Below are 14898 nucleotides of genomic sequence, written 5' to 3' on the forward strand. Positions count from 1 at the left end.
GACAGTATCTATAACAGATATTTACTACGACGCTAAACTGAAAAACAAGTGTTCCCTTTCACAATGTAATAGTGCGATATGATGTTAACTGAAGGAAATGGCGTAGAGCTTTCACTGGAAAAATACTGTATAGATTTACTATATATTTAAACTTATTTAAACATATAGGTTGACAATATGTGAAGAAACATAAACAAAGAATTTCTTGTGTGTGTCAAATTCACCCTCCCTCTTCATTACCTCACTGTGTTAAGCACTAATAATCATAGGAATCGAACTCGTTATGGCAGTCCACACAACGACACGCATGTTCATTGCACGTTGGTTGTTTTTTGTTTTTTTTTGTTTTTTTTCCTTTTGTTAATATGTTCATTTAACAGAGTTCAGGATATACAATGTTACCGCTAGACCAATGCGGACAATACATTAGAAGACTTGAAATATTATGGTCAGTGTAGAGTCCCTGTGGACTTCCAAATTATTTCATTTTTTCTTCAAATTATAAAAATATGATATGGAGGGGAAACGATGAAACACAAGGGAATTTTTCGGTCACATGTGTGGAACCAGACTGACATGTTTTTTTTTACACAAATTTCGAAAAGAATCCCAAACGGATTCTCGTACATGCAAGCACGTGTATGTCATGTAGAGTGCGTATACAGTAAGCACGATTGTCATACCACATCGTGAACAACCCCTAACTCTATTCCTTATTCATCTAAAAGTATACAATCGAGAATGCGATCTTTTTAGGCATGTGGCTTTGGTTTTCCGTTATTGTACTCCACGTACTAATTTTATGGTTGATGAATTTGTTTGTTATTTTCATTTATTGTTCTTGCTGTAACAGGAGACACAATCCATTCGTCAATGCGTCATAATGTTCATTTCATTCATTGTTTAAAATATCAACATAATCTGGAATATCCCCCATACTTTTCTAAATAGTATACCAACAGATATTGAATCAGATGACTTGCAGCTGCAGTTCCTCTAAAATGTCGTGCCTTTTTTTATTTACCCTATTAGTATTGGAGCTCGGGATGATCAGGGCGCAGAGGCTCTCGCACTGGATGTGGAAGTGCGTCTGTGCAGTGGATGCAATGGACACGGAAATTGTGATTTTGACGACGAAACCATCGTTGAGTCAGATGAGGAGTCTAATGAAACTCTCACGTTCCGAAGGATCCCATGCAGATGTAACACCGGTTGGACAGGTAAGATTGGGTACAATGTACCATTAACTATCGTTTGTTCTCAATCTAGTGACTTAATGAACTATTTCTCTGACCGATCTGTTCACGAAATATAGGCGTAGGTATCACAATAATTCACGTCTTGTTTTTAGTGAAATGTCATGTATTGCACATTTTACCCTTTGATGATTCTGTGCACAAATGTCAGGTCTTATCTATGAATCTCGTGCATTTAATAAGCCAATTCAAGTATATCTATTTATATCTAAGTGAACCAGTTATATTTAGGGACATATACGCAATAGATAAACATTGCCATGAGCGTCCGTTTGAGGTGGAATCGCTGCATTGATTAAACTCGCGCTTTCTGTTAGCTGGCTTACAATGCCAATGTATCTCGTTGAGGCAAACTTCTTGTACCTATGAACATGAATATGGGTTGGTGCACAGTCAAGCACTTTTAATTGTATGTTGGTATGGTGACAGATTTTGCAAAAGCGGTTTGCATATTTAGAGATCATGCATGGGCCCATGACGTACTCTCGTCCAGGAACTTTGACGAGGCTTTCTTACAAACTCACGTATTTGAAAACACGACCAAGTATTTGCTACAAGAAAGATGATAGGCCTGTAAACTATGAATGAGTCACAGCATTCAGAAATGGGCCTTGGGTGCCTAACACCATACTGTCTAGGCCACATTTCTGTGCAATCTGAAACTGGAAATGTCTTAAAACTTACAAATCTGTTGAAAATGATGTGTTTTGATTTATTTATTTATTTGATTGGTGTTTTACGCCGTACTCAAGAATATTTCACTTATACGACGGCGGCCAACATTACGGGGGAGGAAACCGGGCAGAGCCCGGGAGAAACCCTCGACCATCCGCAGGTGGCTGACAGACCTTCCCACGTACGACCGGAGAGGAAGCCAGCATGAGCTGGACTTGAACTCACAGCGACCGCATTGGTGAGAGACTCCTGGGTCATTGCGCTGCGCTAGCGCGCTAACCGACTGAGCCACGGAGGCCCCACGTGTTTTGAAGAAGTTTCACTGGAATAACGAGGTAGGTGTCCCGATTTGTGTCAGAAATAACTGACCAGTGTTTCCTGAAGATAAATATTTTGTGTTTATAGGACGAGGACTGTGAGGCAGATTACGACACCTGTATTGAAAACCCGTGTCCCCAAGGAACTAACTGCACAGATCTGGACCCCGAGCAGGAAATACGCTTACAGAGGGGATACAACTGCACTGACTGCCCCACAGGACTGGCTCTGTCCGAAAACAAATGCCTGGGTAATCTGACCGCTACAGGGGTTTAACTCTACCGTTTCACTTTATTCTAACAAAACATATCTGAAGTTTATACATTGTTTGTTTAAGGACTCATCTGCCCTTCGTAAGGTACACGCAGGTAATGGCAAAGAGCAGTGGTTAATATTGGCTAAATATATTTCAAGAGGTGGGAAATTGCAGCCTAAGTCAAAGGACTTAACTAAAGTGTGGCGTGCTACATGTATAGATTAATTATATACGCTTTCTTTGCATATCAAACCTCTTTTTGCTTCTAATGTCGACATTTTCAGGGTCGAAATAACCCGAAATTTACATATAATAATGCATACGCTTAATACTATTTTACATCTACTCACAATTATAAAAGGCCTTCTAACTTTCTTGCCGAATGTATATGTAATATTGAATTGTGTTGTTTTTTCTTGATATTGGTTCAGATATTGATGAATGCTCTGCGTCAAACCCGTGTGATCACAACTGCTTCAACACTGAGGGCAGTTACTACTGCACATGCGACGCGGGCTATCGTGTAGCCCAACAGACTTGTTTAGGTAAATATTTTGCATACACCATATTTCTAAGAACACACAGATACAATATCATGAAATTAATCTCTCAATTCAAAGCGGGGCAGATTATGTTAAGGCTACAACTGGTGAAAAAAGAAACAATAGCATAGTTTCATGAATGGAGGAAACCGCACTAGAAATGGGCAAATTACATTTTTGACCGAAATCGAAACATATATGGTTACATTCTAACGTAAACTAAGTATGCAAACATTACCATTCTAGCATTTATATCTCAGTGCGTTACATACCTGTCTATATTAAATATTTTCTTTTACTTCGCCCTATATGTTTATTTCACTTTATGTGCATGCGAGCTATACGTGCATACATGAACTAATTTCTCCTGTACAGATGTCGACGAATGTGTAGCAGGCAATGGTGGATGTGAACAAATGTGCATCAATGACGCTGGGAGTTTCAGTTGTGGGTGTGCACAGGGATTTTCGTTAACTTCAGATGGCAAGACGTGTAATAAAGGTATGGACATCAGTTATTACAACTTTATGTACTTTTATTTTTTCCTCAAGAATGTTCTTGTGTACTGCGACAGCCAGGTTCACCATTCAAGTATAAAGCCGCATTGGGCACAGAAACTTTACATTAAAGCAATATTTGTACTCTGCTGGAACATTTTCTGCCTGAAGTAACACGGGCCTAAGCTGTATAGTCTTTTGGTTCATTCCTGCTACTGTGTTGACAGTTTGTCGGCAAACTGGTAACCTATAGTACTCATGTGTTAAAACACAATCCTATAGATAACACAAATATAACACAATCCTATAGGCCTGTATTGATTGTATAAATACGATAATATTACCGTTATGTCAAAGTATGGCGTAAAACACCATTCAAATAAATAAATAAATCTTTATGTCAAAAAGCCCATTAAATTAATTAAACTTTAAAGTTCGTCTTCTTTAAATCTTCAACAACTCTTCTTAGTTTATGGCAGTATTTTTTTATTTATTAGATTGATGTTTCACGCTGCCCGTACTCGAGTATATTTCACTGAGACGACAGCAGCCATCATTATGGTAGTTTTGGTATCAATGGTTATAGTTCACGATGTAGTGACTGGTATGGTCTATATATTTTTTTTTGGGCCTTGGTGTAAAGTGTCGAAGCTGGCCAGCTAATGAACAATGAGGTTGTGGCCTCGGATCCCTCTCCCTCACTGCTTCCGTGTGATTTTGAGTGAGGTTGTCGGTCGGTTGCTTGCTTAAGGGCAGTGAATAAATCCAACTCTGGTGGTGCAAGTGGTTTTATGTTGAATTGTATAATTCTTATATTTTTTAGATCAGGATCAGGACCCCTGTGTGGCGTTAAATCAGACGAGCACATGTGCGTATGCCTGTCGAGTGAACAGCCTCAATAATCAAGCCGAATGTTTTTGCAAAGCTGGCCAGACAGTGAACCCTAATGGATCGTGTAGCGGTAGGTGTCTTGTTTTATAGCCTACCCTACTGTACTACTACATGTACTTCGTGCATTAACAGTCTGCGATACGTTAACGAGCGTGCATGTCCCAATACGTAAATGGGGTCTTTAGAGAAGTTTCACGAATCTTTCAGAAATATACAGGTGCATAGCTATCATCCATTGGTATTGATGACAAGCTTGGCACTGTCGGTGTAAAGCCTATACACCATTGGACTGTGTATGTGCATTGGACTGCAGCATGTGTTTCAGATATTATAATGAAATTTAAAGACCCTCTGTTGTGAAGTTTTAGGCACCTAGTCACCTAGTTGACCTACACAGCCTACATGTATACCAATGAACTGTGTACTACTCTGCCACAGAGTAGATGATTCCATTTGGTCCACAGGTTCTAGGAACGATTCCAGCCATTTCTGGCTAAAATCAAATATAAAATATGATTTTAAAGCCTATTTTTGGGTTCTAGAAATTCATGTTTGGACCACCTAGGCAAATGTTATCTAACAATATAAATGGGTTAAAATTTCAACTCCTAGTACCAAATATCAAGCATGTGACAAGGTTTTAAATTTGGGTTTAAAGAAGAGATGAGTATTTGTACTAAAAAATGAAGAGATTTATTGATGGAAAATGAAAAAATAAACTAGAAAAAAAAAATTATTTTTGACGGGGGGTGGGGTGGGGGGTGAGCTCCGTGGCCGAGTGGTTAGGGTGCCTGCACGGAGCAATAACTTGAGGACGTCTCACCAATGCGATCGTTGTGAGTTAAAGTCCACATCATTCTGTCTTCCTGTCCGGTCGTATGTGGGAAGTTCTGCCAAAACCTGGTCGTGGGTTTCTCCCCGGGCTCTGACGGGTTTCCACCCACCATACTACTGTCCGCCGCCGTTAAAGTGAAATATTTTTAAGTACGGCGAAATCACCAATCAAATAAATAAATAAATCATTTTGGACTCAAATGTTACATTTCGTAATAACCACTCTATTGGTGCATATTTTCCCGCCATATATAATCGGTAATATTCGAAAATGACGTCATCAATGAACATACAGGAAATGCGCCACCAGCTTACGAGGAACACGGCACCAGCATAGCGCACCCCAATTTGGGCTCTCCCCCAACAAAGTTGTTTTGACAGTTGTCACTGTTGACGTCACTATACAGCATGCAGCCTAATTCATTTCCGGCTTGATAGTTGAGGAAAATTAGACCTATGGTAGCTTACCCTAATCATATAGGGCCTACCTGTTAATGGGGGCCTATCGGCATAGCTACATGTAATGGGACTGCTCAGGCCTACACGCTACAATTTGGTATGGTCCTTTCCTTTATTTTAATTAGCTGCAATTTGTTGTGTAATAACATGACCAAATTTTACGTTATTTTGACCTCGTTACATTAGCAATAACAATTTTAAAGTGATTTAAAATTTTGACTTAGGTCTAAGTCTAAGATTGCTTCATGGTCTCGGGACCAGGTATACAAGCCATCAACCACAATCGACGTAACAGAAACCTCCAAGGAACTAAGGAGGTACCGGTTTACATTTTAAAAAAAGGTCGGGACGAAGCCATATCTATTTTCAGAGTTCTTGGAAACAGAGAAGCAGTCAAAAATTTTCAATGGTGCCAGATAAATGGATATAAGTTACCCCCGTTTCTGTGGACTCTTCTGTAGAAGAGTACGTTGAAGATGGAGCAGAAGGAACATTTTTGGTTGAATGGTTATTAGTGAGAATCTACGTATGCTGTTTATTTATTATGCGAAATGATGCATGCATCAAGGTAGCCTTTTATGTGAAACAGAATTATGATCCACTAGAAAGAGGCAGCAAAGACAAAGCGTTAGTTAGTGCATCTACAGACACGACTGTATTGTTAGCTCTACTTTGGTTAACTCTGACGGGCCGTCTCTTCATCCTAACGGCTAGCGTCACCGATGCCAATAATGCTAACTGTCATATAGCCGTGCCTGCTTTACGCGCTGTCCGTCACACATCGATGTTGGGGTGGAGAAAAAGTCTCTGTCTGTACTCGTATATGACCAAAATGCTCATCACAGCAAGATGTCCCCTCTACCCGTTGCTTGTAAATCCAACAGAGCCGATTGATTTTCTCGCGAGGTAACGCAAATTATCGAGAACTTGCAAGATGAACATGTTAGTTGTGTTATGTGCCTAGCAGAGATGGCCATGTAGTTTTCGACTCAGTTGGATTTACTAGCGATGGGAAGAGGGGACATCTGGCTGAGATGAGCATTTCGATCAACTACGAGTGCGGACAGACACTTTTCATCTGCCCTATCATCGATGTGTGACGGACAGCTGTCAGCGCTTAAAGCAGGTACGGTTATGTGACAGGTAGCATTGTTGGCATCAGGGCCATTATCCTAGGCCCGTCAGAGCTATACTTTGCTCTATTATTAATCTGTACCTTTGCTAACACTACCGCATTAGAATTCATCATGAGGACGGCGTAAAACACCAATCAAATAAATAGAATTTATCGTATTTACATGTACATGTGTGTTCCAAACAGACCCCAAAATAACTTTCCAAGATCAATACAGATCCCTCAGAATCGGGGAAAATAAGTATCGGTATCTATAGTTATTCATCTGACTATGGTAAAAGATCGAAATTTGAGGCATTATAGAGGCAAACAGATATCACAAAATGATACTGTTGGTTCTGAAATTTGTATTTTCCCAGTATGATATTTCACCCTACCTTCCACACAAACTGAATCTCACAACATCTGTCTAACAGAAAGCTTGAAATCATGCAAAATATGCAACATGCAATGTAGCCATTACCATGTAGCCATATACTGAGCTGAGTACAGTGGTAATCTTTTAATTATGTTGCTTTGCTTGCCTATATCTTGAAGTGTTTTTGGTATGATATATAGATATATCTCTAGGCATATCAAGCCAATTAACACACCTGATACATAACCATATATGTGAATTTTTTTTCAGATATAGATGAATGCCAGGAAAATCCATGTACAGGTCTGTGTACAAACACAGATGGCAGCTTTACTTGTTCCTGTTTAACAGGTTACAAGTTGCTGTCAGATCGATTGAATTGTGAAGGTAAGTGTTATCTGTTTGTAATGGAATTAAATAACTGTTCAGTGAATTAAATTCCATTATCACTCAATCCAACATTGGGAAAGCTACATATAAATGTATTCATGCAGTAAGCCCTGGCTTGAAATTGTTACTGTTTTGCTTTGTGCATTTATCTATTTATTTTTGCTATTCGATAATTATTTTAATCACTTTTTATCTTATTGTCACTAACTACTCTGGTAGGTAATACCATTCAGAAAAACAGGAGTTACTATGTCATGTAGCTGTTAACCCAATTTTTGTGATGTTCTGGGTTAAATCACTGCCGGCACACCACTGTATATGTGCGCAGTGATACAATACAGCAGTTCACGCCCAAGATGACAACCCAACAAAATGTGTTCTGTTGTTATAGCTCAAGCTAGCACAGTTTATCAAGTAGTTATATACCACAAATTGGCGATGAGGATGGGATGTCCTTAGGAAATGGATGAACTCAAACTCTGTTAAAGCAGACAGGGCGACACGACTGGGACAGCCTGAAATGTATTTGACAGCGTGACCACATGCATTACACACAACCACAACACTAGAGCTGTGTGAACTTTCTGTAAGCTGTGAACTTTCATCATAAAATTTTGCTGAAATGTCAGGACATATCGGTCACATTGAACCATTTAATGAATGTGATGATGTCTGGGAATCCTACACTGAGAGACTGGAGCAGTATTTCATTGTAAATGAAATTTCTAATGAAAAGAAAGTCCCAGCTCTTCTAAGCGTAATTGGAAGCAAGATATATATGCTTTTAAGTAGTGCGTATGTACCAGACAAACCAGCCACGAAATCCTTCCGACAACTGGTGAAACTTTTAGGGGAACATCTCAGTCCGCAGCCTAGTGCTGTTTTGCAGCATTGCAGACTTCAGAAACGCAAACAGCTTGATAGTGAGTCAATTTCTGATTATGTTGCTGAAATATTTAAACTTTCACAACACTGTGAGATTGGTGATAGCCTGAGCCAGATGCCACTGGCTAACATGCTAACATTCAGAAACACCTCTTTTCTGAGCGTGAGCTAACATTTAAAAAAGCTGTCGACATAGCTATGGAGGCCGCTGCCCAGGATGTTTCAGAGATGCGAAATGAGGCCAGTGAAGTACACAAGTTTAATCCCAAGCCTAAACGTGAGATGTCAGAAAGGAAACTTGATAAAAGTTCAGCTACCTTAAACAACCAGACCAGGGAAAATTGCTTCCGATATGGACGAAAACATGACCCTGATAAATGTTAGTTTCGAGATCAGGAATGTCATGCGTGCCACAGAAATAGGCACATGGCAAAATACTGTCGGAATAAGCGCAAGAACAAAAGTAAATCAACAGGATCTGTTAAAGTTGTTAACAGAGATTCTGACAGTGACTTAGATGACTCTGTAATTGCCAGTTTGTGCATCAGTAAGGTTGACAAAGCTAACCAGGTCATCTGGGTGTATCCAAAGGTGTCCGGAATTAAATTGGACATTGATACTGCAGTATCAGTTATATCTTTGGCTGAATACAAGAGACTGTATGAGCATCTGAAACTAAAATCGTTCTCAGCAGTCTTCAGAACGTACACTGGTGAAGAGATTTAGCCAGAAGGGAAATTAAATGCATCTGTAGAGTGCGTTGGTAAAACATGTAACTTAGACTTGTATGTAATAAACACTAGTGGGCCAGCACTATTTGGCCGAGACTGGCTGATAGCTTGACTGGAAAGCTATGAAGTCTGTAATTAACCAGACAGTTAATCCTCCACAAAAACCTGCTCAGGAAAAACTGAGAAACATGTGTGATGATTTCTCATATTTGTTCGCTGACGAGATAGAATGTCTGCCTAACACTAAAGGCAAAATTGTGTTAAAGGATGACAGTAAACCAGTTTTTCATAAGGCTAGGCAAACACCATTTGCTTTCAAACCTAAGATTGATACTGAACTTAAACATCTGTAAGACTCTAAAATTATTAGTAAAGTTCAGTGGGCCTCTCCCATTGTGCCCGTTGTTAAACGCAATGGCTCTGTAAGAATTTGAGGTGGCTTTAAGGTGTCAATCAGTCCACAACTGAAAGTTGATAAATATCCACTTCCAACAATTGAAGAAACTCTCACTAAACTGTCAAAAGGTAAAGTTTTTTCAAAGATAGACTTATGCCTAGCATATCTCTATGTGGAGATTGATGATGAGTGTAAGAAATACCTTATTATTAACACTCGCTTAGGCTTATACCAGTACAACAGATTAGTGTTTGGCATTGCATCTGCCCAAGCCCTTTTGGACGACATTATCATGGCAGGTGATTCTGAACATAAGAACTTGGACATTGTAGAAATGGTTTTACAACGTCTGAAAGACAATCAACTTTGCATTGACCGAGGTAAATGTGAATTCTTGAAATCTACAATAACCTGCTGACAGTATAGGGAAGACAACCCAAAAAGTAAGGGCCATGGTAGAAGTGGAACGCCCACTTGACATGTCACAGTTACAATCGTTTCTTGGACTGGTGAACTACTACCACAGATCCTTGCCAAATTTGTGTACATTGCTTCACCCACTTCATGACCTCCTGAAAAAGCGTAAGAAATGGAAATGGTCAGATGCTTGTGATAAATCATTTGTAAAAGTGAAGAAGTTGATTTCGTCACAAATGGTTCTGACACATCATGATCCACATAAACCACTTCGCTTAGCCAGTGACAAGTCAGCCTATGGATTGGGAATTGTGTTATCATATGTCATGGAAGACGGAACCGAGAGACCAGTTGCGTTTGTGTGTCTCTCTCTCTGACCAAATCTGAGCGGAACTATTTGCAGATAGACAAGGAAGCCTTAGGCCTTATATGGGGTGTGAAACATTTCCATCAGTATGTATATGGTCGGAAGTTTACTCTTGTTACTGACCACCAACCCATGTTGTCGATCCTGTATCCAAAGAAGATCCCGGTTATGACCGCTACTCGCCTTCATCGTTATGCACTGTTTCTGGCAGGTCACGATTACCAAATTGAGTACAATAGTACTGCCCAAGACTGTAATGCAGACTCGCTTTCGCATTTACCATTAGCGGTTAGCCAACCGACTGATGAAGGGGATGTTGATTCAGCAGACATGTTCCACATATCCCAAACCCAGCAACATCCTGTTACCTGTACTGACGTCAAACGTGACACTAGGCATGACAGTACCTTAGCAAGTGTGCTAGAATTCGTGACTACAGAGTGAACATCAGATGGTAAGGACATTTTGACTTACTACAGGCGGTGAGATGAACTGTCGGTGTATAATGGCTGCTTGTTATGGGGTATCCGAGTGATTTTTGCCGTTGCTTCTACCTTCCCATGTTTTTCAGGAACTACATGATGGTTACCCAGGTGTCGTTAAGTTAAAAGCAGTGGCTCATAGTTATGTTTGGTGGCATGGTATTGACTCTGACATTGAGAAAACTGCTAAGCAGTGTTTGGGATGTCAATTCCATTGGAAAATGGAACAGTCAGTCCCACTGCATCCATGGGAGTGGCCATCGGGTCCATGGCAGCAATGTCAATGTTGACATTGCAGGTCCATTTCTAGGGACAATGTTTCTTGTTGTGGCTGATGCACACTCAAAGTGGCCAGAGGTGATATTCATGTCATCCACAACAGCACAGCGGACTATTGAGACACTTTGTGATATTTTCACACGGAATGGTGCACCAGAACAGCTACTTTCTGATAATGGTCCACAGTTCATTGCATCCAAATTTGCTGACTTCATGAAACAGAATGGCATCCGCCATATTCGGTCTGCTCTGTACCATCCAGCTACAAACGGATTGGTTGAAAGGTTCATTCAGACGTTGAAGCAGTCTTTTCATGCCTTGAAAGGGGAGGAAGAAACAGTGAATGTCAAGTTGGCAAAAATCCTTCTTTCGTATGGAAATAGGCCTCATACTATGACTCCGTAATAGGTTGTATTAAAACCTGACATGAGGAAACATGTGAATGATAAAGCGTTCCAGCAGTCCCTTCTGCAGGACAATAAAATGTGCGAATTCTCTGTGGGAGAGACAGTGCTTGTTCGTGATTATCATGGAAACCAGAAATGGATCACTGGCATGATTCAGGAAAGGCTTGGGCTGGTGAACTGTTCTGTTATAGTAGATAACATGACTTGGAAACGCCATGTAGAGTAGATACGCAGTACCAAGTTACCTGTTACTCTGCGTCTGCCAGCAGATGATCCAGTAATTGTGCCAACCTATAGCGATTCGTTGCAGGACAGTTCTCCTAAAGCAGTACCATCCGAACTGACTGTACCGAACCATGTAGTTAAATCTATCCTTGATCCTATGGCAGCTAATGTGTCTCGCCATGAAACGGAGAGACACTACCCATTGAGACAGAGAAAACCACCAGACAGGTTAGATTTATGATCACTGTGCTAGGGGCAGAATAATCCCCTGTGAACACCAAGCTAGGGTAGGTTGTGCTTTTCATTAGAACTGTAATTGATAACTTGTTGAACTTCTTAACTATTTCCTGACTACCAATTAAGTTGATGAACATTTGACTTTGATTTCTAGTGACATTTGTGAAGTTCCTTGATCTGCAGTTTAGTTTTATGTTTATTTTATGTTGAGAGTTCATTGGGCAACATTGTTATGTAACACACTGTATTGTGGTTCTAAGCCACGTGTGAGAAGATGTGATGTTCTGGGTTAAATCACTGCTGTATACGCGCAGTGATACAATAAAGCGATTCGTGCCCAAGATGGCAACCAAACAAAATGTGTTTTGTTGTCATAGGTCATGCTAGCACAGTTTATCAAGTAGTTATGTACAACAATTTTCAGCAGGCATAAAATCATGTGCCTGGTGACATGTGTCAGCTAATCACTAGGACACGTAAGGTGTGGATTCAAACCCAGTTTGGGGCTGGGAAGTTTTACAGTCTGCTGCTCTCTCTGTTGTGGGATCTCGGTGTTAGGTGGTCAGCGACGCTTGTGTGATCATTTGCACAGTATAATTAACGTGTTACAGAAATCCGACATGGTGTACATTTTCTGCATATCACTTGTGAGAAAGTTTATTAGTAACATGCTTAATACTATCTGTTGATGCATGGTTTACCCCAGGCACTCCGGTTTCCTGACTGCCATCTGCACACACATTTGATTGTACACATTACCCATTGTTAGTGTGTAGCAAATCATTAGGCCAAAAGAAAAAATTGGATTCACTATCATGAAGCCTGATTAAAAAAAAATACCCTCAATGTGGTTTTATAACATTGTGGCATATTGTGTCTTTAATCTGCCTCTTTATACTTCTATTTCTTCCAGGTACAGATTTTGTATGTTGATATTGTTGATACATTTACTTAATATTAACTTTACTAACAGAAATTATCATTAATCTTTTTAATAGTCATACATGCATGTACACTTGAAAGTATAAATTAATATATAATGTACAAACAACAGCAGGAATGGAACTTAGATTTGTCATCTGCCAAGATTACTCATTAATTATAATGTTAATATGGCCTGTAGAAATCTACTTTCATAAGCAAATGAAATTTTGATGCCAGTTTCATGCCAAGTATTCCTGGTAACTCTTGAGTCATTCGGTAAAGTGACTGAATTAATCAAGAAGCAAGCATAGACATGTCAGTTGAAAAATACTAAATTTTAGATGAAATATAGAGGACTGAGTCTGTTCACATCAAAATGGACTTTCTTTCCTTTTAACAGAGTGCGATAGCTTTCACTGGGGAGACAATTGTGTGAACGAGTGCAACTGTGGGGATAACTCAGAACGTTGCTCGCCACGTACAGGCTGCATCTGCAAGACTGGATTCACTGGAGCCAGCTGTGAGAATGACACAGACGAGTGTTTGACCATACAATGTGGTAGCTTCCAAGACTGCGTAAACACACCTGGAAGTTACCGATGTGAATGTCAATCAGGCTATCAACTATCAGAGAACAGTCAGTGCACAGGTTGGTTTATATGCTTGATATGGATTTGTGTACATGTGACCTGTGTATACAAGATATATACAGATGGTACATATATACTTCTGAAGCATATTTGGCATATACATGCACATTAAGGGTCATGGTTGGCTTAGTTGTCAAACATTTTGGGGTGAGGGAGTGAGGGGAGGGGGGTGTGGCGTTGTTGGTGTTGAACTAACTTTTACCAGCATAGTGTAGGCCAGGTTTTTGAGGATGGGACACCAGGTAGAGCCTGGAGAAAACCACCACCATTTACTAGAATTTACATTTACTACAATCCCCCTGACTTAGTAGGCATTCCATCATGTAACACAAGTCCTGTCTTTTGAGATAGATCCTTCAACACCCTGTGATCTCTGACATCTTTTTTCTTTTTTTTTCACACATAAAGCTGGCAACATTTCTCAGTCAAGGTGCCATAATTAACATATTTGTAATATGTCAAGGATTATTCAAGTCAACTGTTTACTTTCACTTTCAAACTTGAAAGCTGAAACAAAGCCAGCTCCACATCTCCAAGTTTTCATTTACCCTAAATCTTCTACTAATTTGACCAGTAAAGTATAACTTTTGAAGACTTATATGTGTTGTACAGGTAGGGGCACAAAGTATGACCTTCCCAGAAATTATGGAAGTAAACTGTTAAGATAAAACAAGATTCCTTCAGTGTGCAAACTAGAGCATGCACTACATATTTCAGAGCTCAAATTTGTTGATGATTTTGTCAAAGCAATAGTCTCCTTAATTACTACCTTATTGACTAATTTATTGTTCAGTATGTCTTGTATTTCTGTTTATAGTCTCAGGACATTTACATCGATACTTACACTGCTCGTTACTGTTTCAGATGTTGACGAGTGCTCAGAATTGTCGCTTAATGACTGTGATGTGGTATCTACAAACTGTGTAAATGTCCAGGGCAATTATTCCTGTGATTGCAGACAGGGATACAGGAGAATTGGATCAGCTTGTGTAGGTGAGTGGTATTTATAAGGAGGGATACAGGGGAATGGGATCAGGAGAACTGGATCAGGTTGTGTACATGAGAGGTGTTTATAAGAAGCTGGGATACCAGAAAATTGGATCAGACTGTGTAGGTGAGTGGTGTTTATAAGCAGGGATACAGGGGAATGGGTTCAGGAAAATTGGATGAGCTTGCATACATGTAGGTGATTGGTATTTATAAGGAGGGATACAGGGGAATGGGATCAGGAGAACTGGATCAGGTTGTGTACATGAGAGGTGTTTATAAGAAGCTGGGATACCAGA

At 39.9% G+C, this 14898-nt stretch overlaps 2 protein-coding genes across 2 annotated transcripts in view; both read left to right on the plus strand.

Annotated features, from left to right (window-relative positions):
• Positions 1-2336: 2336 nt before the first annotated feature.
• On the plus strand, positions 2337-7658 carry LOC135476173 (fibulin-5-like; the record flags this gene model as incomplete). The annotated part of the gene is made up of 5 exons (XM_064756146.1): positions 2337-2499; positions 2937-3050; positions 3423-3548; positions 4368-4505; positions 7492-7658. Coding segments are annotated over 5 exons (708 nt in total), but the record flags the coding sequence as incomplete, so codon positions are not given.
• Positions 7659-8694: 1036 nt separating this feature from the next.
• LOC135476257 (uncharacterized) overlaps positions 8695-14898 on the plus strand; it is a 57573-nt gene continuing 51369 nt past the window's right edge. The window contains exons 1-3 of the mRNA XM_064756267.1: positions 8695-8773; positions 13363-13611; positions 14477-14605. Of these exons, the coding sequence (XP_064612337.1) occupies positions 8695-8773; positions 13363-13611; positions 14477-14605 (457 nt within the window). The remainder of the gene's footprint in view (positions 8774-13362; positions 13612-14476; positions 14606-14898) is intronic.

Source organism: Liolophura sinensis, chromosome 1, assembly GCF_032854445.1.
Source record: "Liolophura sinensis isolate JHLJ2023 chromosome 1, CUHK_Ljap_v2, whole genome shotgun sequence".
In the NCBI taxonomy this organism is placed as follows: domain Eukaryota; kingdom Metazoa; phylum Mollusca; class Polyplacophora; order Chitonida; family Chitonidae; genus Liolophura; species Liolophura sinensis.